This window comes from Lissotriton vulgaris, chromosome 4_1 (assembly GCF_964263255.1).
Source record: "Lissotriton vulgaris chromosome 4_1, aLisVul1.2, whole genome shotgun sequence".
In the NCBI taxonomy this organism is placed as follows: Eukaryota; Metazoa; Chordata; class Amphibia; order Caudata; family Salamandridae; genus Lissotriton; species Lissotriton vulgaris.
The window spans coordinates 350,471,083-350,495,603 of record NC_141691.1 but is presented as its reverse complement, the minus strand read 5'-3'; the positions used below and the strand labels follow the sequence as shown (position 1 = coordinate 350,495,603).

Sequence of the window (24,521 nt, the reverse complement as noted above, 5' to 3'; positions counted from 1 at the left end):
ATTAAAATGCTTTTGTTATAAGAAATATTTTATTGTTGGTGTGAGAAGCATAACTCCACACAAAGGCAGTGGGTGGAGAAAAGCCTGAGAAGGACAACTGAAAAGAGAATTACTTCAAACCAGTTCTTAAGGCTGAGGCAGTGGACCCACATCTCCTGTCTAAAAACGTGTACAAGTGGGGCCAATACCACCCCACTTTGTCCAGTTCCAAGTCCTTCTTGACCAAGGATTGGACAGATTCTCAGAATATGACCAGGGCTGGTGTCTGCCTGACAGCCAGTGTCCCAGTGGTGAATGGATATGACCTCAAATATGCACCTTTTACTTCAGGAGCTGAAGTTCAGTCTAGTGCCTATAAATTTGCCAGCGTTTGGAGAGAGTGAAGGAGTCTGTCTGGCCCTGAAGAGGGGTGGCTGTCCAAGAGGATATACCTAGTATGCACCTAGACAGATTGCTACCCAGACAAAGCTAACTGCCGGAGAGCAAAGCCAGGAGCAACACATGCTGCATAGGGTCCTCCAGTCTGTCAGAAGGGGTCTGGTGGGAACCTTCTCTTACTTCAGTCCACCATTTTTATCTCTTCTTCTGTTACCTTGTATAACACGTTTTAACATGAAAATATCCATTAACTTGTTCTAGTTTTGACCTTTACATCATAATTAATTCCTGTTTTTAACAATAGCACTCTTCAATTACAGATATGGAGTTATTTTAGTATTATTTGTTTTGGATTTAATTTCATTAACTAATATATCTTTACTCTAACTAAATTATTCTACCGAGCTCTACCTCAAGCTGTAATAAATATGCAATTATCTGCATTTAATTGTATTTCAAATAATAAATTAAAGGCATTACATGTTTTTGCCCTTAACCCTTCTGGTATCTCTTACAAATAAAATATGCACCAATATGCTATATTAATCTAATCGATTTAAATGATACTTAATCACATTATTTAAGGAACCCTTGCGCTCAAATCCAATGATAACCTAAACCAGTGGTTCCCAAACTGTGCGCCTTGGCTCCCTGGGGAGCTATAAACCTAGCCAGGAGAGCCGCGCACCAAGCACTTTAATGCATTTAATGTTGAAGCAGTTGTTGGCTTCAGTTAAACTAATTGGACTTAAACATATGATGTCAATGATTTGTAAGTGATATGCCTAAAGCTGTAAACGTACTGTTTTATTGATGGCATGTCGATGGAGATGACCTCCATATTTCACTGGATCCCCACTTTCCAACACTCCCAAAGTAAGCAAAAAAAGCCTGATTTATTTTGGTACACTCGTTAATAGTTTCTTTTTTTCAAAATGCATTTTACACCAATGCAAGTTATCAAGAAGGTACAGTTGTCTTGTCTATTAAACACAATAAGGGGCTCATTAGTATGGCGGGCGGTCTTTGTCCGCCCGCCATAGCCCCGGGAAATTGGACCGCCCGCAATGCATGCAGCGGTCCGGCACCTACAATTAGGATGCGCCCACCACACTAGCGGAAGCATCGCGCAAGTTTTGCATTTCAATGCACAACGTGACAGGCACCGCGCAGTGCCTGCCACGTTGTACATTGAAATGCAGGGGGGTACCATAGGTACCCTCCATGTGCACCCCCCCCCCAGAATCCCTGGGGCCCACTACGGGTTGAAGACCGCATGCCTTTCCATTGCGGCATTGCCGGCATGGAAAGTCATGTCCCTGCATATATTCTAATATGGATGGCGTGGCTACCAGACTCCGCCACCATATTGACAGCTTTTCCGCCCAGTCGACTCATCAACCGGGCCGGAAACCAGCGGATGGTCTTTCCGTCCGCCGGACGGATCGCCACCGCCATGTGGGCGGTGGCGATCCGCCCGTCATACCAATGGGCCCCTAAGTATTATGAAGTATTGACATTCGTACTTGAATCATAGGTACTTCCAGTACACATTTCTTTCAGTACAGAAACCTTTCCAGACAGGCCAGCTCTCTCTCCTTGGGCACAGGGAAGAAAAACACTATGGGCCAGATGTAGGTAATGAAGATTTAACGATTCTAAAATACCGAATTTTACCGATTCAGTATTTTAGAATTGGTAAATGGGATGTAGGTATTTATTCGGCAAGTATTACCGAATCGGTGGGATTCGGTAATTACCAAATTGGTATTTACCGATTCAGTAATTCTCATTCATTCCTATGGGCCTGGATGCCCATAGGAATGAATGTGAATTACCGAAAAAAGGGGGAACACATTGAAGGGTGGCAGGGTGTCACTTTGACACCCTGTTGCACCCCATAATCGTGCTTGTGTGCCCATGTGGCACACATACATGCCCTAAGGGCTTGTATGTCTGCCACATGGCAGAGTTGAAAATGCACATATTTTCATTTTCAAAGGCATTCGGTATTTACCACCACCTTATAGTTGGTGGTAAATAACGAATCCTTAAAGCACATAAGCACTCTTAACTGTGCTTCCTACATGCCATTTACCGATTCGGTAAATACCAAATTGGTAAATAATAATTCGGTAAATACAGAATCGGTAAATACTGATTCGGTATTTACTGAATCATCACCTACATAGCAAATGGCTCAATACCGGTCGGTAAGCCTGAAATTTACCGAATTTCGGGTTTACCGACCGGTAATGAGCCACCTACATCGGGCCCTATATGAGGTACAATGCCAACATTCGGAAGCAAGAAAGTGGGACTTTAAAAAAAAAAGAAATCTGAGGAATTTATTTTACTTACATTGATTTGGAGGCCATTTTAGGTAGAAAACAGCAAAAATAAAGCTGTATCTGGTTTGAAAAACAATGGTCACCCTTCTAAGACAGGTGTGTTGGCACGTTTGACATGGGTAGAAATGGAAGTGCATGCAAATATTCTTCAAGCACATAAACACTTTGGAAATGGTGCCTAAATGCATAGGGGTGCTATCACTGTAATTGGGATACAAAAGTTCGAGAAGGTACACTAAAAAATGCATGGGCAAAGAAGTATAGCTAGGAATATTTTATTCAAGGCGCCGCCATAGTAATACGAAACACCCTGCGTATATTATTATAATACTTTCATCAGCTTCATTCCAATTATTTTCAGGGAGAAAAATGCAAGCACTCCAGAGGCCGGGCGTACATCCGCCTCTCCCTCCAAAAAAAGTAACAGTGGGGAGCCAGGGGCAGTGACCAATGGGTCAAGGGGGCTTAGGGTCAAATAGGTTTGGGAACGACTGACCCAAACTAATGTTAAGTGTATTTTTTTTTAACTAATTCTAACTTATTCCAAATTATGGGGCATATTATCAAGGGGATTTATCTCTGCTTTTTTGGCTTTAAAAGCAAAGAAAGCGGAGATAAAATTATCTCCCTATTACCTAGCTGTCGCTAACACCAGTTAGCGACAGCTAGTAGGAGATAGCGACCATCTTGGGCCCCACTTTGCATGTCAGTGATATTTATCACTAATGACATGCAAAGTGGGCGTGCCAAGATGTTCGCGACTGAAAACAGTCGCTAACATCGCTATCTCCTATTACCAACTTTTGGAGATATTCGCGCTAAGCGCGAATATCTCCAGACGCTAACACCTGCCCTGAGCAGTTCTTAGCCATGTTATCCAATGGGAGATGGATAACATGGCTAAGAGCATTAGCTGGGTAATGCATGAATATCGCTGACTTTTCAGCGATAATAATTCATTTGCGGCGATTTTTATCGCATTTGCGATAAACCTGGGTAATACCAAGGTTTATTTGCGGTACAAATCGCCGCAGCTCAGCGGTAAATTTTTGTCTCTAACCAAGCAATAGCGATAATTATCGCTATTGCTTGGTAATATGCCCCTACATTTTTTATATTATGTGATAATACTAGCTAATCCTAAACTAACAGTAAACATTCTTTTTTTCTGAATTTGATTAATTGATTTAAAGTGAACTACATGATATTAAGTTGAATATTTGAAGTTTATTCCAACTGTAATAATAACTCTAACTCACACGTTAAACTTAACTTCTACTCCAAGCAACGGAAAACCTGTTTTAATTCTATTTGATTAATTATTAAAAAAATGCATTTTATATTATTTATTTCTTAACGATGACACCAGTACTTAACTCTAACAAATGATAAATATATAATTGTATTACTCTAGGTATATTTGATCAAATTATGATTATTTATATTTCATTCAATTAAATAATTGCCTGTCTAGCAGAGTTATTTCTGCGAAACTTGGCTGTTGAAATGGAGTAAAATTACCAAATGGTAAAATGAGTGTCCCTAGGTTGACCACACCACTCTATATTGTTACGGCACTGTGTTTCCAGTTCTAGCTTTCCATCTACCTATAATTGATATGTTTAGTTTAATGGGAGCCAACCAAGATTACAATAATTCCCACAATAAATTAAAGTGATTCATGGTCTCAAGACCAAATTACCCATCAGGGGAAACATAGGTACACACTCTAGCGTCACATCAGACTGTAACTGAGAATAAAACTTGCAAACAAAAGCACTTTACATTATATAGACTCCGAAAATGTGTGTGAGAAAATGTGTAGTCTAACAAGGGCAGCAAGAAATGTATCATGCTTCATATAGACAAGTAGGAAAAAAGTTCAACACACATGGTAAGTAATGTATGGTTCTTAGCCAAGTAGATTATATGGGTAATAACACTAATAATGACCTTTATTGAGCAAGCAATACAAACTGATTGCTATTTGGTAATTGTATTAATTTCTGCCGAAGTTAATAGGACACATTTTGCTGTCATAGAAAAATGTAAGGTTAAGAGAATACGTGTATGAATACAAACACATATGTTTGTAGATTAGGTGCAAATATTTGCAGCTAGTGCCTATGCCTTCTAACTGGGTTTGAAACGTGTAACATGTGTTGTGTTCAACCCAATATTCTCTACAATCCATGTAAGGCGATTCAATCAATTGAGTAACTAATCAATCCCAATTAGGATTGATAGATACACACAGGTCCCTATGGCAGGTAGCTCACTTAAGATAAAATATGGTTTGTGACTAATAGAGAAAGCGTTTTTGATATGTAACTATAAGAAATAGTTCCTAGTTAGCACTGTTAAATGTCCTTGACAATAACAAAGACAGGTGCAAACATATTTTAACACCATAAAATAGAGACGGTGTGAGGCAGTGATATTGTGAGGCAATGCCACAATAGCAAGATATCATATGAACATCACAACATAAAACACAACAATAACACAGCTCATCACAAGATAATACCACCATAAAACAACACATTAATAGAGCACATTAGAACAACAGTACAATACAGCAACAAAACTGTACAACAGCATAACACAATATGCACTACAAAGCAGCACAACACATCAATACATCAGCACAATAAAACAATAACAAAACCCAACACTTTACCACAACATAATACAGCAGAATTCAAGACCATATCAACCCAACAATAACACCTCATAACAAATCAACTAGACAACTCAAGACAAAATCAAAGCAACGTAACACACCAACACTATGCACTAAACAAACAAAATAGTACGGCAGAACAAATACATGACACACTAACAAAGTACAGCACATTAAAGCAAAAAAGCACTATAAACTAACTCAAAAAACACTTTACTATATTACATTTGAGTTGTTATAGTGGGGCATGGCGTGCTTTGAACTGGATTGCTTTTGCTAAGGTTGTGTGATGCTGTTTTACTTTAGTTTTTGCAGTGTATTGTTTGATAATATTTTGTGGTTGTTGTACATTGGTTATTCCATTTTATTTTCCGTTTTAGTATTGAGATATAGTGATTTGGGGTTATGTTATAGTGTTGTCTTTTAGTTTGTTTTGTTGTGTTCAGATTTTTGTCAGAGTCCCTCAGCCATAGGCTCTTTGTAAATGCCAATATACACTGGTCCAGACTGGTCAATGCTTCTCATCGCACCATGCAATACTACTTTCACCCATGTTCACTGTATTTGACATAAATTATTCTACATTGATCTTTTGGTTGTGAATGCTAAAAAGGAGGAGTATCAAAGATGATTAATGAAGAACGGAACAACGGCTTTTAAATGAAATAAGACAACTTATGGATCAATGTGGATTAACTTAAGTCCAATATTGTGAACAATGGAGACTCTAGAATTAGTGTTTATTGGTAACCAGTGAGCAGTGTATTTTGGTGCGAAGGCTATGCTAACAGACTTGCTGATAACAGCACACCAACAAAAAAGACAGCCTGCTAAGTAGGTTAGAAAATGTAAACCAAAGACTCACTTGAAAAATGCTTCCATCAGCCTTGACAATTTTGTATATAGCAATTACAGGAATCCAGATGATACAGAAAACAATCATGCCCATTCCAAGGATCTCTCCCCAAACAGGATAGACAATTGTACCATATGTTGGTGTTTTAAACGTTGCCAAAGACCAGATCAATATTACCTGTTGAATGGAATTGAAAATTGACACAATTAAGAGCAAAAGAAAGGATGCAAGTTGATGAATCAAAAGTGTACAGTTATCCATTTTGAAAATCAACTTACTCTTGATCATTTAAAATACAAGATCCAACTCTTCATATTATAACTAACTGAGAGCAAAAATACATTTGTTTTACACACTTTAAAGGCGCATATTAGATGGTGAATGTTGACAGAAGTTCAGAATGAGAAGCAGTCCTTCACGTGAGCTGCACCAATCAGACAGCAATCTGATTACATTATTACATATACTTGTTAGTCCGTCGGGACCTGAGGCAGCTCCTCTGCTTTTGCCAAGTGAAAACCCTCTGGCCTTTTGTTGCTCTGGCCTGGAGGACATAGATACCACTGCAGACCAGGGGGGGATCGTGGCTTCTGTGCAGGGCACCTGCTGACTTCAAGGGCCTGTACTGGCCCCCGGGCGCTGCTTCTCCCCTTTTCCGCAGAGCCTGCTGGTGGCGTTCATCTTCTCCCCCTCGACTGGGCTGGCCATGAGTTGGCCTGCCCCTGGAAGACTGGAAATCGCTGCTGAGCCTCTGGCGGTGCCTGAGGGAGGTGCGTAACCAGATGTCCTACACCTAAGAATCAAGCGGAGACTGGAGGTGTCCAGCAGAGCACAGACTACATTTGGGAGACCATTTATAGCAGCAGGGGACTCCAGCACCCAGTAGTCCTTGCAGCTGGAGTGCAGCCAACGCGCTAACACTGATCATCCGTGCCGGGAGGCGCTTATCAGAGACGGGGTCTCCCGCAGCAGGGAACTTCAGTCCCTAGTAGTCCTTGCGGCCGGAGTGCTGCCAACAGTGCATCATCTGCGCCCGGAGGCGCTTATCATGAGCTGCAGTCTCCTACAGCGTGGGACGCGCACAGCGGCTTGGCCAAGGGCAGGCCCGTCTGTGCCTGTCCACTGACAGCCCGGGCTGGGCTACCCCTCCAAGCTCCCAACGCGAACGGTTGAGCCACGGTAAGAGGAAATATCCTCTTCGCACAATAGTACGGCTATATTTATCCATTGTATCCTAAGTGGTTTTCCTTTATACTTTTAATCATGGGAAAGCGTAAACTCACAGCCGCCTCGTCAGGCAGTAGAAACACAAATGCTAAATTAAGTGCCCCAATAACATATGGCCCGATTCACAAAAGTAATCGGAGACAAAATCCTAGCTTTGCGACTTTCGGTATTCACTAAAAGGCAGTTAGTAGTAGTAAAGTTAGGAATCCTAACTTTACTACTACTAAACTGAGACAAAATCCCAGCATAAATATAAACGCTTTATAAGCTGATATAACATAACATACAGCCAGCAGGGTAAACATTTGTCGCTAAAAAGGCGCTCAACTCAGAACTAAGACGTGCTATTTATAGCCCATGAACACAGAAGAATAAAGCTCCACCAAAAACTCTTCCAGGTATGCAAACATCCAGCTGCCCTAAATCTCCCCTTCTTTATGCCTGCACTCATGAAGTTCTTTGAGATGCTGATGTGTTTTCCCAAGAAAAAAAATAATATTATCAGAGACAGAATATTCCCTCCTAATGTAATTCTCCTCTCAATCAGCATCACTTATGTGAATTCTCTACATCCCTTTGTTAAGATTTCACCTACATTAGAACCAGATCAAGATCCTATCTGCATTCACAAACACCTTTTAGAGACATCGGCTATGCCAAAGTAGAAACGTACATCCCGTGCTTTAACATCAACAATTACTAGCATCATCAATGTGTTGTCTTCTTTGGTGAAATCTGCCTCTTCTCAAAAACAGGTGAGATATTATTTCAGACCATCTCCACCCCAGATTTCACTGGTAAGGCACTCATGACAGTAGAACCAAATGTATCTGCCCACCTTGGAAAGAACTGAAAATTACTTCCAGTCTGAGTCCTGTCCACATCATGGTACTGAAATCATTCTCCCGATAATCGAGAAATGTGTCATTAGTGCCAAACAAAAAGGCCATGTTTTTGCCCTAGAATAACTGGACTCTCTAGAGCATTATATACCACTGACCACAAACTACTACTTACTGACCGACTGAATGATCAGGCTGGAACAGATGTAACCATAATGTCCTGGATCAAATGCTTCCTTGAAGTCTGACTTGGCAGAAAGAGCCAAAATGTACTCCTGTCAGTTCACACACATGACATTTAGGAAACAATAGTTTTATCCTGTCAAACACTTTCAAAACGTGGCTTTGTCCATCCCAGGAAGCACAGCAGCTCAGTTTCTGACCGAGGATGTGTTTCTCAGGATTGAGCAAAAGAATGACTGGGTCACCGTGGGAAATAAAGGGGGTCATTGCCCATACACTACAGTAGGTTACCAGAGGCTTTTGACCCAGCTCTCCTGGAAGAGCACAATCCCCCATATTGAGAGATTCTCCTCTGACTTGCAGGAATAGAGGTGCCTTCAGTACATTTGCCGGTGCAATGCATGCACTGAAGGATGCACAAATGATTGCCAAGGAGGTGTAATGATTATTCGTCTTGCTTAGAAAATAATTCTTTGATCTACTAAAACAAATCTCTTAAAGAAGAAGTTTGTTTCAGAAATAAAAACATTGCTTGTTATTCTTGCCATGTCAGCTATGCGAAAATCCCATTATAAATAGGGCAGGGCTAAGGCGAGTGTGAATTGCATAATTGTACTCTTGCAGTTACAAACCCCACCTCTCAATGCAAGAGGGCATCTTAGTTTTCGGGTTTCCAAAAATAGTGAGCAGTGCTTGGTGGTCTGTAATGTTAGTAAAACTTTTTCTGTTTAGAAACACATGAACATTTTCACAGACCCACACTACAGCCAGACACTCCTTGTCCAGCTGAGAATAGGCACGTTCGGTATCAGACAGGCTCCAACTACCATAGGCTACAATGAGTCTGTGGGCAGTCGGATGACAATTATGTTGAGTAAGGATTGCCCCCAATCCGACCAGGTTTGCATCTACTATGATCTCAGTATGTAACTTTGGGTCAAATTAAGGCGATTTTGTTTGCATTCTCAATCGCGTGTTTGGTTCTTTTGAAGCTTTGATCACATTCAGTAGACCACTGGATAAGGGAACTTGTCTTTTGTCAAGTCTCTTAATGGGGCAGTCACTGTAGCAAAGTCACAAACATACCTTCAGTAATAACTGGCCATAGGATGGATTGCAGCATGGGGACATCATGTGGAGGGCAAGTAGCTGACAGTGCTTGCACTTTATCTGGGTCAGGATTCATTTCCCCATCAGAGAATGTGGGCCAAAAGAATTTAAATTTGGTCTTGTGAAACACGCTCCTTCTGAATTCACAGTGAGACCTGCATCAGCAGGTAACTGGCATACATATGTAGGAGCCTTGTCATGCTCCTTTTGTGTTACCCCAAATACCAGTATGTCATCACTGTAGTTAAAAGCATGCATGACAGGTTGAATTATTTGACGTACAACATCCTGAAATATTTCTGCAGCTGATGACACTCCAAAACTAAACCTTTTGTATCAGAACAAACCAATATGAGTAGAAAAAGTAGTGATTTTCCTACACTTCTCTTACAATTAAAGTTGATGATGATCATTGCTCAGGTCAAGATGGTAGAAGACTTTGGCACTGTTCAGTTGCATGATCATGTCCGCTATGCATGGACCAAGATGTATTTCTTTTTCCATTAATTTGTTGGCTTGGAGCATATCAACACAGATGCACACTGCACTTTCACTATCCTTTTTTGGCACCACCACTATGGGCGAAACCCATGGCAAAGAACCGATGGAGCGCTCAATGATGTCATGCTACAACAGCATTTCTAGTTCTTTCTCATATGTTTCTTGTGAGTGAAAAGCAACTCTGCAATGCCGTTGCGCAACAAGGCGAATGTCCTCATTGATATGAAGTTACACTTTCATTGTCTTGAGCCTTCCTAGGCCATGAAACAACAACAGCACCTGACTCTGTTAGACCGCCTATCCTTGGCGTGGCTTCCCTGTGTCTTTTTGACTCTAGCTCCTGTATTTTTGATTGTGTGCTGTGCTTCGTTTAATGCTGGTTTAGCCTCTCTAGGCACTTTACTACTGTTGATCAGTGCTAAAGTGCAAGTGCTCCCTGTGTAAGTTGTGATTACCATTGGTTATACATGATTGGCATATGTGATTTACTGGTAAGGCCCTAGTACAGTGCTCTATGGGTGCCCAGGGCCTGTAAATCAAATGCTACTAGTGGGCCTGCAGCACTGGTTGTGCCACCCACATGAGTAGCCCTGTAAATATGTCTCAGGCCAGCCATTGCAGTGTATGTAAGAGCAGTTTTGAACTGCTATGTCGACCTGGAAAGTGGATATGATGAGAAAGTTACTTTGGAATATTTACAAGATATGTACAATGGAAATAAATCATAAAGAAATAAAAGAAAGATGTTTACCAAGGAATAAAAAAATGTGTGGAATCCTCTGATTACAAGGGAGGAGAACAAGGTGTGCCCAAGGGGATGTCCTTAATGTCTCATTAGGGACGCATCATAGAACCTGGAAAGTGCACCAACTTGTCAGGTCCAATCCTTCCCTTTACTAGATGTAGAACAAGTTACTTACCTTTGGTAACGATTTATCTACAAGAGACATATATCAGTTATATATTCCTTACCTTAGAATTACCCTCAGGCATCAGACTGGATCCAGAGAATATTTCTTCAGCAGTGCACCTGCACGTCAGTAGATGGCGTCGGTCCACTCTGCGTTTGTCGTTGGTGTCGTGATCGCCGGAATGACATTGCGGTATCTACTTAGAAGCTGCCCCTGCTCACTTACGTCAGTTCTTTACACGACATTCCACGCCAGAAGTGCTGAGCCAATGCAAGACACTGACCACTGGTGCACAAAACTAGGGCCCTAAAAGGGAGTCCCTTAGTCTAGAAGTCAATTTTCAGAATAGGGAGGATGGGTGGGGCGGTAAGGAATCTATAACTAGTATATGTCTCTTACAGATATATGGTTACCGAAGGTAAATAACTTGTTCATCTGAAAGAAATGAAATGAAATGAAATGAAAAGCAACTTATAATGCGCAACTAAAACCCGAAGGCATCAAGACGCCTAACAGACAAAAAGTCATCAAAAAAGGCAGAGACAAAAACTACAAGTAGGCTTTGACAAAAAGACGAGTCTTCAGAGCTTTTCAAAGGCTTGCAGAGTGGGCAGAGACTTAATTTCATCCGGTAGGGTGTTCCACCATTTAGGCGCAAGACTCGAAAAAGCTCTGCCACCCCACTTAGCTCTCCGAAAGCGGGGCGCACATAGCAGAGATTTCTTGGCAGAGCGTAAATTTCTAGAAGGGCTATAAGGGACCAAAAGGTCAGCAATTCCTCCCGAACTATTTCTCGCCAAGGCTTCATATGTCAAGCAGAGAATTTTAAAAAGAATCCTATCCTCCATCGGAAGCCAATGAAGGAGTTTCCTGGCAGCAGTGGCTGATGAACGTCTGGGCAAGTCTAAAACAAACCTCGCAGCGGCGTTCTGAACCATTTGTAACCGCTGCAGCAGGCCCAAAATTGATCCCTACATACAGCGCATTACAATAGTCCAATCTTGACCCTATCAGGGCTACCACAACCTGTTTTCTCGCTTGCGGAGACAGGTAGTGTTTGATCTTCCTTAGAATGTGAATAACACCCCAGCAGGTGGCAATTGTTCTGTTAACCTGCTGCCGAATACTCAGCAAAGGGTCAATCAGGACACCCAAATTCTTAGCTATGCCCGTGAGTGCTGGGCAGGCTCCCAACGAGGTGGGCCACCATTCCGCCGACCATATCTCCTCCTTTCCTCCGAACACCAGAATCTCCGCCTTCTCGCCGTTAAGCCTCAATGAGTTGTTAATCATCCATTGGGCGACTGCCTCCATACATGATCTAAAATTGGAGGCAGTCAGAGTGACAGACTGGGCGAGAGACACCAGAATCTGTGTGTCTTCAGCATAGGAGACTACCTCCATCCCAAAAGATCTAATAAGCCTGGCCAGTGGGGTTACATAGATGTTAAATAGGGTTGGACTTAATGCCGACCCCTGAGGAACCCCACAGTGCACAGGAAGGGATGGAGACAGAAACTCTCCCAGCTTAACTCTCTGTTCTCTCCGATCAAGAAAGGAGGTCAGTAGGCTAAGTGCAGACCCCTCCACCCCTATCTCACTCAGTCAAGATGTTAATACCGAGGGAGAGAGGGTGTCAAACGCAGCTGTGAGATCCAGGAGGACGAGCAAGGTAGTCTGACCCCTGTCCACCCTAGTGCGAATGTTGTCAAGCACTATGGTGAGGGCAGACTCCGTACTGTGCCCCCTCCTGAAACCATGCTGCGAATGATCAAAAAGATCGGAGTTTTCCAGGAAGGCTGAAAGATGCTGGTTCAGATGTATTTCCAGCATCTTTGCAGGGGCTGGGAGCAGGGAAATGGGGCAGAAATTGTTTAGCACCCCAGGGTCCAGGCTAGGTTTTTTCAGCAGTGGTTTCACTACTGCCCTCTTCCACTGCGATGGAAAGATAGCGTCCCTCATGGCCTTGTTCATGATCTCCAAAGGTGGCGGCAGCAGAGTCTCCTTACACTGCTTTAGGAGCTTAAGGGGGCAGGGGTCTAACGGGAAGCCCGACTTGATCCTGCTGAGCAGACTCTGTAAGTCAGATAGAGAACGGGGAGGAAAACTACACAGACTAGCCTGTGGAGAAACCTCAGCCACCATTGCGGGGGGAGAGAAGGAAGGGGGAGAGATGGATAATGAGGTCTTCTGCAGCTCTAACGCAGTGTGGATGTCACCGATTTTTGATTGAAAAAATTGGGAAATGTCGTTGCAGAGCTGTTGGGATCCAATGACGGGGTCGGGCATCTGCAGGGAGGTGAGAGAATCCACGATTTTAAAAAGCTCTTTCGGGGAGGACAGGGAGGTGGTACGAATTGTAAAATACTCCTGCTAGGTTCTGATAACCTCAGCCTTGTACCTCCTCAATATTGTTTTATGAGCTACTTTATCCTTAAGGTCCCAGGAAGCCCGCCAGAGACTATTAGTTGTAGATTCCATACCATAGAATAGATACCCCAGCAATACCAACCCTGGGGATGGGTCTGGAAACCAATTTCAGACCAGAAAGCACTGGAGAACTGAACGGCCAAAGAAGCAGTCTCTCCGGCCTTGACCATCCAGACAGTAATGTTTAGTGCAGTGATGCTCACGTGGCTGCCTGCCAAATGTCACTGAGGGGGACACCACGTCTCAAAGCAATAGTGGCTGCCGTCGCACTAGCGGAATAGGCGCGCAGTCCTTCCGGAGGCTCCTTTTTCGCCAAGGAATAGAAAATTGTAAGGCAAAGGACGACCCATCGAGAGATGGTCTGTTTTGGCCAACAAAGGGTTGATCATCCACCCGGAATTGTTTTGTGGGTTCCAGATAAAAGGATAATGCACGTTTTGGATCCAGACGGTGGAGTCTCTCCTCCTTAGAATGGATGCGGGGCGGGAAGAAGGTGGGGAAAGTGATGGCCTGTCCTATGTGGAAAGAGGTAACCACTTTGGGAAGAAAAGAAGGTCTAGTTCAGAGGACAACCTTGTCTGGAAGAACAGCATGGAAAGAAGGCTTAGAAGATAGAGCCTGAAGCTTACTCACCCTGCGAGCAAAAGTGATGGCAACCAGAAAAGCAGCCTTTAGAGTCAAGAGTCTAAGAGGACAAATGTGTAGTGGATCGAAAGGAGCACACATAAGGTAAGTCAAAACAAGATAGTCCCACTGGGGCATTACGAAAGGAATAGGAGGAAAAAGGTGGGTAATGCCCTTAGGAAATCTATTTGGAATAGGAGACTTGAAAAAAGAAAGCTGCTCTGGAAGGCGAAGAAAGGCTGAAATGGCAGAAGGATAGCCTTTAAGAGTGCCAAGAGACAAGCCCTGCTGGGCCAAATAAGGAATTAAGAGAAGAGGGACAGAAAAGTGACTCACAGCATTTGCTGTGCACCATGCCACAATTTTTTCTATGTACAGGCGGATACTGTTTTGGTGGTGGGACGCCTGGCTGCCAAGATAACATTAGAGACTTTGAGAGGAAGGTTAAAGGCTGTCATCTGTCGCCGCTCAATCTCCACACAAGGAGGTGGACACTGGACAGGTGCGGGTGAAGGACCATACCATGCTGCTGTGACAGAAGATCCTCCCGAGAGGAAGTCTGATCGGAAGATTGATGGCCATGTTCAGAAGCTCGGGACAAAAGACTCTTCGTTCTCAATCCGGAGCAACAAGAATGACTTGAGCCTGGTCGTGCTTGATCTTCAGCACTGGGCAGAAGTGGTATAGGTGGAAAGCCGCATAGAAAACGGCAACTCAACTCATGACAAAAAGCATCGCCGAGCGAGTGTCGCCTTGGAAATTCAAACGTGCAGAACTGCTGGCATACCGCGTTCAATCAATCAATCAATCAATCTCTTCAGTGGTGAACAGATCTAACCAAGGCTCTCCCAACTACTAAAAGAGACCTTGTACCAATTCCGAGTGAAGATGCCATTAGTGATCCATTATGCACCAGTGGCTCAGTTTGTCCACCCTGGTGTTCAGAGAACCTGCCAGGTGTTGAACCACTAGGGACATGCCCTGATGTTCTAGTCACATCCAAAGGCGAAGAGCTGACAGAAGGTAGGAATGCCTTCAGTGCAAGATGAATCGGACAGAGTTCCAGAAGGTTGATGTGGAGCATGGATTCTGCCTTAGACCAGCGGCCTCTGATCTCTGCCTCTCCCATGTGGCCGTCCAATCCCAGGAGTGACGCATCTGTCACCACTGTGAACTCTGGTTGGGGAAGGGGGAGGGATATGTCCTTGACCCAATCCTGGTTCATTAACCACCACGGTAATTGGTGTGAAGTACCCTCTGAGATTTGGACGCAATCAGAGAGATTTCCCTGATGCTGTGCCCACTGAAACATCAGGTTCACTTACAGAGCCCACATATGCCACCTGGCATGATCCACCAGAAGGATGCAGGAGGCCATAAGGCCCAGCAGCCTCAGGGTCATTCTCTCCGAAATCCGGGATAGAGACTGAAACATCGGTATCATAGCCCGATATCCCAAACTCGCTGCTCAGGAGGATAAGCCCAAAACCGCGCTGTATCCAGAACTGCTCCAATGAAAAGGAGCTTTTCAGAGGGAGTCAGGTGTGACTTCAGCACATTGATAGTGAACCCCAGCAAGTGCAGACGGTCTGCCGTAGCCTGGTGATGGGAGATGATAGCCTGGGGCGAGCTTGCCTTTAACAGCCAGTCGCCGAGATGGGGGAAGACTGGAACTCCTGGTCTGCGCAGATGAGCTGCTACCACCGCCATCCCTTTCGTGTACACCTGAGGGGCGCTGGTAAGGCCAATGGGAAGCACAGCAAACTGAAAATGCTGGCCGGCAGGACAGGGATGTGGAAATAGGCGTCCAGAAAGTAGTGGGAATAACAACCACTACCTACTTCTGGTACAGTCAAAATCAAAGAAGCTTGTTGAGCGCACTAATTGCCCAAAAGTCTCATGGCGCTTGCAGGACTTCCCATAGGCTGAAGGTTGTGTTTGTTCACCCTTAATCCTGTTCAAATAGCCACATTTTTAATTCTTCCAAAAATGTTTGTGGTCAGCGGTGGAATGAAAATGGGAAGGAAGCTTATTCCAGAGATGGGGAGCAAGAAAGTAAAAAGAAACGTCCCCCACTATGTACCGTGCAGATTTGAAGTGGAGTGAGGAGAGATTTTGAACTAGATCTTAACCGTCTTCCTGGCTGGTACCAGTTAAGCTATTTCGATAGATAGCATGGTTCGGTTCCATATATGATCTTATGAATAAGGCATAGGATTTTAAAATGGCATCTCTTTCTTGCCAGGAGCCAATGGAGGAACCTCAGGCTGGGGGCAGAAGGAGCTCTAGATGGCAGATTCAGAATAAATCTGGCAGCTGCGTTCTACAGAATCTGCAGTTTAGAAAAAAGACCTTCGTTTAGGAAAGCCAAAAAAGCATTCCCATAAGACAATCGGCTTACAATTAGACCCTGCACCAGAGGTTTCCTGGTTTCGATAGGTATCCATTTAAAGATTTAATGTAATTTCCGCAAGATGCCATAGCAGGTGCATCATACAAGATTGACATGGGTTTTCATGGATAATTTTTTATCGATGGTTATGCCAAGAGTAGGCATGGATTGCTTAGGAGATGGGCAAAGGCTCAATTCCTGTGGCCACCAATTGTTGGACCAATATTCTTCGGCCCTGCCAAACAAGATGATCTCCGTTTTACTGCCATTGAGCTGTACTTTGTTATTGCTCATTCAGTTGTTAATGTGGATCATACAGTTTTTAAAATGGGTCATTGTGTCTGTGGGGTTGGACCAAACGTGATCAACAGCTGGGTGTCATCAGCGTACGACACGGTCTCAAAGCCATAGGACCTGATTACCCTGGCCAGAGGTGATACATAGAGGTTAAAAACCATAGGGCTTAAGAGGGACTCGCTCAATGGCTCCCTTGGCCAAGAGAGCCGCAACTTCCTGAAGAAGACGGGCCAAGTGATCCTCCGATATGCAATGGAGTGTTGGTGGCATGGAGGGAGAGGTAGTCTCAAAGAGGAGGGAATAGCCTCTTTAGGCTATCTGCAAAACCCACCTGTCTGACGTGATGTTGTGCCAGTGGGGGAATCGAGGGGGAATCCTGCCACCCACCAGCTAATATTGGCCTTGAAAGGTCAGACTCGTAAGGCTTGGACGGCGCTGCGGAGGGGTACTGCTGGAATGGCCTGCCAGTCGGCCCCCAGACCCACGGTGCTGGGTCCCACGTCCCCGGCCGTGCAGAGGTTGAGTAGCTTGCGCAGGTCTGTGGCCCTGGGTGGAACGTGGTAGGGCATCCCTTCTGTAGCCACAAAAGGGGCGAAAGGCGGACTGAACGAGAAGAGAGGTGGTAGGGAGGACCAAGCATTTCGCCATAGCCCGAGAGTTCTTGAAGCGCTAGAGCGCATTGTCCGCCTTGTCGCCAAACAGGCGACGGCCATCGAAGGGCATGTCCAAAAGGGTCGATTGGACATCCGCCCTAAAGCCAGTGGACCACAGCTAGGTGTAGCATGCCAAAGCTACTGATGTAGAAATCATTCTACCTAGCGAGTCTGCAGTATCCAGGCCACATCGAATGGCGGACTTCGCTGCATCTCTACCCTCTGCAACTGCATGGGAGAGTACAGTCTGTGCCTCCTCTGGGCACTGTGGCAGCACTTGCGCAACCTCATTCCACACGGAGTGAGTGTAGTGGCCCAAGAGACATGTGTTAAGCTGGAGGAAGCAGTCTTAAGCTGTAGGAAGAAAACATCTTCTTTCCTAGATGGTCCAGCTTCTTGGATTCCCTACCTGGGGGAGCAGTAGGGAACGTGCCTTTGGATGTTGAGGCTTGCACCACCAAGCTCTTGGGGTAGGGTGATGAGAGAGGGAACTTGGGTCGCCCGTGGCCGGGCGGTGGCGTCGGGCAATCATCCTATTCCATAGGAGCCCCTGTGCTGGGCTTGGACCAGGTGCCCAGAAGGATGTCTGTGAGGGCCTCATTGAACAGCAGCAGGGGCTCTAAAGAGGCTGCTGCTGGTTGAAGCACCTGAGTCATGTTAGTCCTGACTGCCACCGTAGAAAGCTCAAGGCCCAAGGTCTCAGCTGCCCTACGTAACACCACAGCGAAGGAGGCATACCATGGTCTGGGGAAGTGTCCAGACCACTGGCACCACCCAAATCCTCTGTCCAGTCCGGCTCTTCTAGCTGATCTGCCAGAGGGTCCACAGACCCCTCCTAGCCCTCTTCATCCTCCTTTGGGTGCCACTCAGGGTAAAAAGGAATGCCAGGATAGAACAGTGGTACAAAAGTACCAATCGCCACAGGTTCCGGCGTCTATTTATGCCGGTCCAGCTCCATGTTCAAGTCGAGGGGGAGGCTTGGGTCAAGTCCGACAGGAGACAAAACCGACATCGGAGGCAGTATCAGAGGAATCAGCGCGCGGGCAGGTGTTGTGAGGTCAACCCTGGGAGCCCTTGGGCGCTGAGGCTTGAGCCAGTGGCATCGAAGGCCTAGATCCCCCAGCTGAGTCCGCAGGGTCCAAAGGTGGACCAGCGGAGTCGGGCTGCACAAAGATGGAGTGGAGGGCTTCGTAAAAAGCACGAAGCTGGGCAGAGGATTCTCCAGGGAAGGGGGAGAGGTTCGGAGTTGTCTCCGCAGGCTCTATGAACGACCTTCCGCGTCCTGCCAGCCGAGAAGAAGGCGAAGAGCAATTCGCGACCTCCCTCTTGACCGGAACCTCGAGAGGCCCAGAGCTGACTGCCAAGCCTCTGGAAGCTTTTGGGACGCTCCCGCAAAGACTTCGGTTACATGGCCCAACAGTCGAGGCACGACTTTGCGTCATGGTCGCGCTCCAAACACCAGAGGCACATGAGGTGTGGGTCCGTTACAGACATCAGTTTGTGACAGGAGTCACTAGGTTTGAAGCCGGGACATCGATGGGACATTCCTACATGCATCAGGAAGTGAAAGACTCGAAAAGATGTTGACAGTCAAAAAAATCTTTGGGTAAAAAGTGACTAAGCGTACCGCTCTCTCAGGATCTGCGCTGGCAAGCGCGGAAAAAGAAAGAACTGATGTCAGCGCGCAGGGGCAGCATCTAAGTAAATACTGCAATGTTATTCCGGTGATCGCGATGCCAACGACTAAAGCGGAGTCAACTGATGCCACCTATCTAAGTGCAGGTGGACTGCTGAAGAAAAATTCTCTGAATCCAGTCTGACGCCTGGGGGTAATGCTAAGGTAAGGAATCTATAACTAGTAGTCTCTTTCAGATATACACTCCTAAAGTAGGCCCAAGGTAGCCCCATGGGCCGGGTGCAGTGCATGTGAAAGGTAGGACAAATGCTGATGTGTGTTGCATGTCTTGATAGTAAAATACTGTTAATTTCGTTTTTCACTATTGTAAGGACGTGCTCACCTGTAAGTTTCAATTGGGAACAGCTAGAGATTTGGGGCCTCATTTATGAGGCCTTGCGTCAGTTTTGCGCTTCCGATGCGTCACTTTTTGTGACGCATCGGCGGCGTAAAACATGCCTCCTGTTGCGCACTATTTACAAAGTGACGCATCTAAGCAGATGTGTCACTTTGTAAACCCCTGTGCTACATTATACAGCAGGCGTAAGACTGACACAGGCCCTTTTACTTGCCCCATGGGAAAGGACGCATTGCTGGAGTTGTGTCACTTTTGTGACACACTCCAGCAATGCGTCACTTTTGCACTTACAGACACATCAGAAATACTGACGTATCTGTAACTCCTTGCGACATGATGCGTCATACAATAAATATGACACATCAGGTTTGTCGCAAGGAGTGCGCACTGAGAAGTGACGTATCGCTGCTTTCACGCAGCGATGCGTCATTTATGATAAACGAGGCCCTTGGAGTTTAGTTTCCTTGAACCCAGAATTTAAATATATGTATTTTAGTGTAGATGGTTTCTAAATTGTGTGTTTGAAAATGCCACTTTTAGAAACTTGGCATTTTTTTGCCTTAAAATCTGTGTGCCTCTGCCTGCTTTTATAATCAAAGTCTGGTTTTAGACTGACAGGGACTGTTTGTGGATTCAATCCAGACACCCCCACTAATGGATCTGAGGTGTACCCTGTATACGCTGATGAGTCTTCCTTGGCTAGAGTGGTGGAAGTTGTCACTAACAACTGAATAGGCTGTGGCAGCCTTGCACAATGCTGGCTCCACCCCCTGTAGTGTGACCAGAGAGGACAGAACTGGTTTCACTGAGCAAAAAAATCTTTATGACAAAGACATCAAAGGGAAAAAATGTATAAGTATTTGACCTAAAACCTTCAGGATCAAGAGGAACATCTGCCAAAGAGAAGAGCTGAAGAGCTGTGAGGAGGATTACTGCACCTTTGCTGTGTGTTTGCTTGGTTGGCCTGCAGTTGCTGTTTCTGCTTTGGAGAGGAAAAAGACTGAACTTTGCTTAAATCCTGCTTCAGAAGATTCTCCAAGGGCTTTATGCATAGCTTGCCTCCTGTTAAGAAGTCTCAGGGACACAAAGTCTTCACCTGTAGCATCCCTGAACTCCACTGCTGGAACATTTTACCTGCCTTGTGGTGCCAATTTGAGATCTGGGCCCTTGGAGGTTGTTTTGCTGCTCCTGTTGGTAAAAATCCACGCATTTCCCTGCCAGCGTCTGTTTTTCTGATGCAGTACTGCCGTGCAGGAGAAATTTCCATGCACCACTGTCACGCGACCAAAGAAATGGATGCAGCACCTGCCCGCAGCCCGTAGAACTGCGGCACGCTGAGTTCAGTGTACCGTCTTTGAAGTCTGAGAGCACCGCCCGACTCTGACGCAGGCCAGCTGCAGAAATTGATGCAGTGCCGGGATTTTTGCACGCATTACACCTATGTGCCACATCTACATCGAAGCTGGACTCTCAGTAAGGAACTGAGGCCTTACAGAAAGAAACCAATGTATCATCTCCCCTTGCAGTATGAAACCAACGCATCACCTTCTCTCCAGTAAGTAACCAAAGCATAACCTTGAGTGGCAGTAATAACCCAACACATCACCTTCCCTGAGAGTAAGGAAGCGATGCGTCACCTTCCCTGCGTAGAAAGAAGCTGCTGCATCGTTGTGTTTCACCTACCTGCACCTGTTTTTGTCCTGTAAGTTTGTTGTATCCAAGGTACTTTGAGCTAAAAGTGATGCATCCATGTTTGTTATTTTGTTCTTGTTTGGTTCAGATAAAGATACTCTATTTTTCTAAACTGGTGTGGTGTTCATTTGTGGTGTTCTCACTGTGTTACGGTGAGTTATATAAACATGCTTTACACATTTCCTCTGTAGTTTAGCCTGACTGCTCTGTGCCAAGTTACCAGAGGGTAAGCACAGGTAAACGTATGTGTATTCTTTGCTCATCCTGACTAGAAGTTTTCCCTACTTAGATAGGGGGTATACCACTGCCTGCTAGAGACCCTCACTTCTAACAGACTGACAAATTCAGATTGAGTGTAGAGGTTGTAATTGAGAGATATCAGTCCCATGCCAGCAGCAGTAGCAAGACTGAGTAAACATGCCTTGAATGAAGTTCCTTGAAGGACAAGTTACTTACCTTTGGTAACGCCTTATTCTGGAAAGACACAATCTAGTCGCAGATTCCTTACCTTTGAACGTCAGGCTAGATCCAGATGATTTTTGATAGCAGTACCCGTGCGCGCCGATAGGTGGCGTTTGCCGACTCCATGTGATGTCGTAGGCGTCTGGTTCATTGTCGCCAGGACGGCCACATCATCTATATAGGCACCACCCCAGCGAACTGACTTCAGTACTTTTCACAACTTTCCACACAGGAAGCGCGGCACCATGAAGTGACTGATCATGGAGTGTTAAAAACAACTAAGGCCCTGAAGGAAAATAGCCCTGACACTAAAAACAAATCCACAGTGTGGGGAGGATGGGTGGGTTGGTAAGGAATCAGCGGCTACATCATGCCTCTACCAGATAAGGCGTTACCAAAGGTAAGTGTCTTATCCATCTGATAGAGACATCTAGCCGCAGATTCCTTAACTTGGAACAGATATCCAAGCAATACCATCCCTGCAGGAGGGACTGCAGAAAAGCTTCAAACCAAAAAAGGCCTTCCCTATGGACCTCGTTACCTAGGCAGTAATGCTTGGCAAACGTGTGCAGAGATGCCCATGTGGCTGCCTGGTAAATGTCACAAATCAGAACATTACGCTGAAGAGCTGTGGTGGCTGCTTTAGCCCTGTTAGAATGGGCCTTCTGGAGGCTGCTTTTTTTTACCAAAGTGTATTTTAATGCAGAGGAAGACCCGATGTGATATGGTCCTCTTCGGAACAGCACACCCATTCGGTGCTCCAAACCCCCCTACTAAAAGCTGATCGTGCACCCAGAACATTTTAGTGTGATCAATGTACAACGACAACGGTATGTTTGGGTCAGGTGGTAGAGACGCTTTTCTTCTTTAGTAGGATGTGTAGGATCATAGAAGTTGGTCAAGGTGACAGATTGTCCTACATGAAAAGGTGTTACTACCTTGGGCAGAAAGTAAGCCCTAGTGCAGAGCACTAACTTGTCCGGAAAGACAGTCCGGTAAGGAGGTTGGGATGACAGAGCCTGCAGTTCGCTGACCCTTTTGGCAAAAGTTATTGCCACTAAAAAAGCTGTTTTGATAGTAATCAGCCAGAGGGGACAGTTGTGCAATGGTTCAAACAGTGCACAAATCATGAAGGTGAGACCCAAATTAAGGTCCCACTGGGGCATAATAAAAAGTGAATAGGGAAACAAGTGAGTGAGCCCCTTCAGAAATCTATGGACAAGAGGTGATTTAAAAGGTGATGGTTGGTCTGGCAACCTAAGAAAAGCAGACATGGCCAAAAGATTGCCCGTCAGAGTGCCAGAGCACTGCCCTGCTGGGCCAAGGAAAGGATGAATAGAAGAATGGCTGAGAGGGAGGCAGATATGGTTTCAACAGACAGTCCTGTACAAAATCTTTGCCATCTGCAAGCGTATACTGACTATGCGGAAGGATGTCTGGCTGCCAGGAAAACTTCTCAGACTTCGTCAGAGAGCTCCCACCTGGCAACACAGTCAGAAGACACATACCTGTGGTCCCTGTTGCTCACAATGTGGAAAAGCTTCACATTTATTGAGTTTAAAATGGACTCTATGAGTATGAGGATGGCTTTTATAACTCAAAGACTCGAGAAGCAAGATGGCTGTATACAGGAGGCAGAACATAGAATGTCACAGTTGGAAGATGCATCCTCGACGGCAAATACAGAACATGGAGCGCCTACTGAAAATTATTGATGCAAAAAATGAGGCTCTAGAAGCTCGTTTGCACTGCAACAATAGCCAAATTACAGGAGTACCAGAATCCACCGCTCCAGGGCGATTGGAGGACTATGTTGAGCGAATGCTGGTAGACCTGTTTGGCGCTCCCTCTCTTTTTAAGCTCCTGCTGGTGGAAAGAGCCCACCGCACACTGGCTGCCAAACCACCCCTGGTGCTGCACCCAGACCTTTCATTGACCAGATTCTGAATTTTAGAGACCGGTAAGTCATCCTTTGCCTAGCACTAAAAACCAAGATCTAAATCATGAGGGGAGCTCTCTTTCAATTTTCCGGGGCTTAACTTTAGCAGTCCAAGCGGTGCGAAAGAAATTTGCCCCTGTAAAATGAAAACTGCAGCAATCTAACATCTCATATGCGATGCTGTACCTGGCAAAACTTCGGGTCCCCCATCGGAAAAAGCAATACTATTTCAATACTTCTCAGGAGGCTCAGGAATTCCTGAAGAAACTGTCTCGCCCCTCCACGCAGTCAGAAGAATGTGAAGACGGACCCAAATCGAGCTCCCCACTCTCAGAAAATAACTAACCAGACAAGGCCACTGCTGGGAATGCTGCCGAACCTTACCTAATAAACACAGTTGTTTCACAGAGATGACAGTCAGCAGACAGCAGCGCCGACCGAAGCTGCATGACTGACCCTACTCCCTTCTGCTGTTTTCCGTTTCACTTCAATTTCTTTTTTGTCTCTCTTTATCTCAGACCTGTCCATATTCGATGTATCATCCTTTATTTCTCTATATCCTAATCTTCTTGGCCTACCTCGTTCGCTACAACCCATCTCATTATGATCTTTATATTTCACAAAACAGGGTTGTGTTCCTCCCTCATTGTGGTTCACTTCACAGGTGGGAAAAATTTGCATACAGGATTGGGCCGGAAGCGTAGATGGGGGAGAGATTTTGCAAAATTTTATGAGGCAGATTTATGTTAACTGGCGCATCCCCAGGGATGCGCCAGTTAACCTGCGCCACAGTGCACCACAGCTCCGCAACCCATGGTGCGCCGCATTTATAATGCGGCACACCATGGTGCAAAAACGGCACAGATGCGTCACGCATCTGTGCCGGAAATGTGGCTCATTGCTGGAGTTGCGGCACCAGCAAGGCTTGGGGGTACACCATGTACACAATGCTGCGTC

General features: G+C 45.3%; 1 protein-coding gene across 1 annotated transcript in view; it reads right to left on the bottom strand.

Annotated features, from left to right (window-relative positions):
* LOC147718738 (sodium- and chloride-dependent neutral and basic amino acid transporter B(0+)-like) overlaps positions 1 to 24,521 on the bottom strand; it is a 1,096,946-nt gene that overhangs the window by 168,965 nt on the left and 903,460 nt on the right. Inside the window, exon 13 of the mRNA XM_086966772.1 lies at positions 6,278 to 6,445. Within this exon, the coding sequence (XP_086822898.1) occupies positions 6,278 to 6,445 (168 nt within the window). The remainder of the gene's footprint in view (positions 1 to 6,277; positions 6,446 to 24,521) is intronic.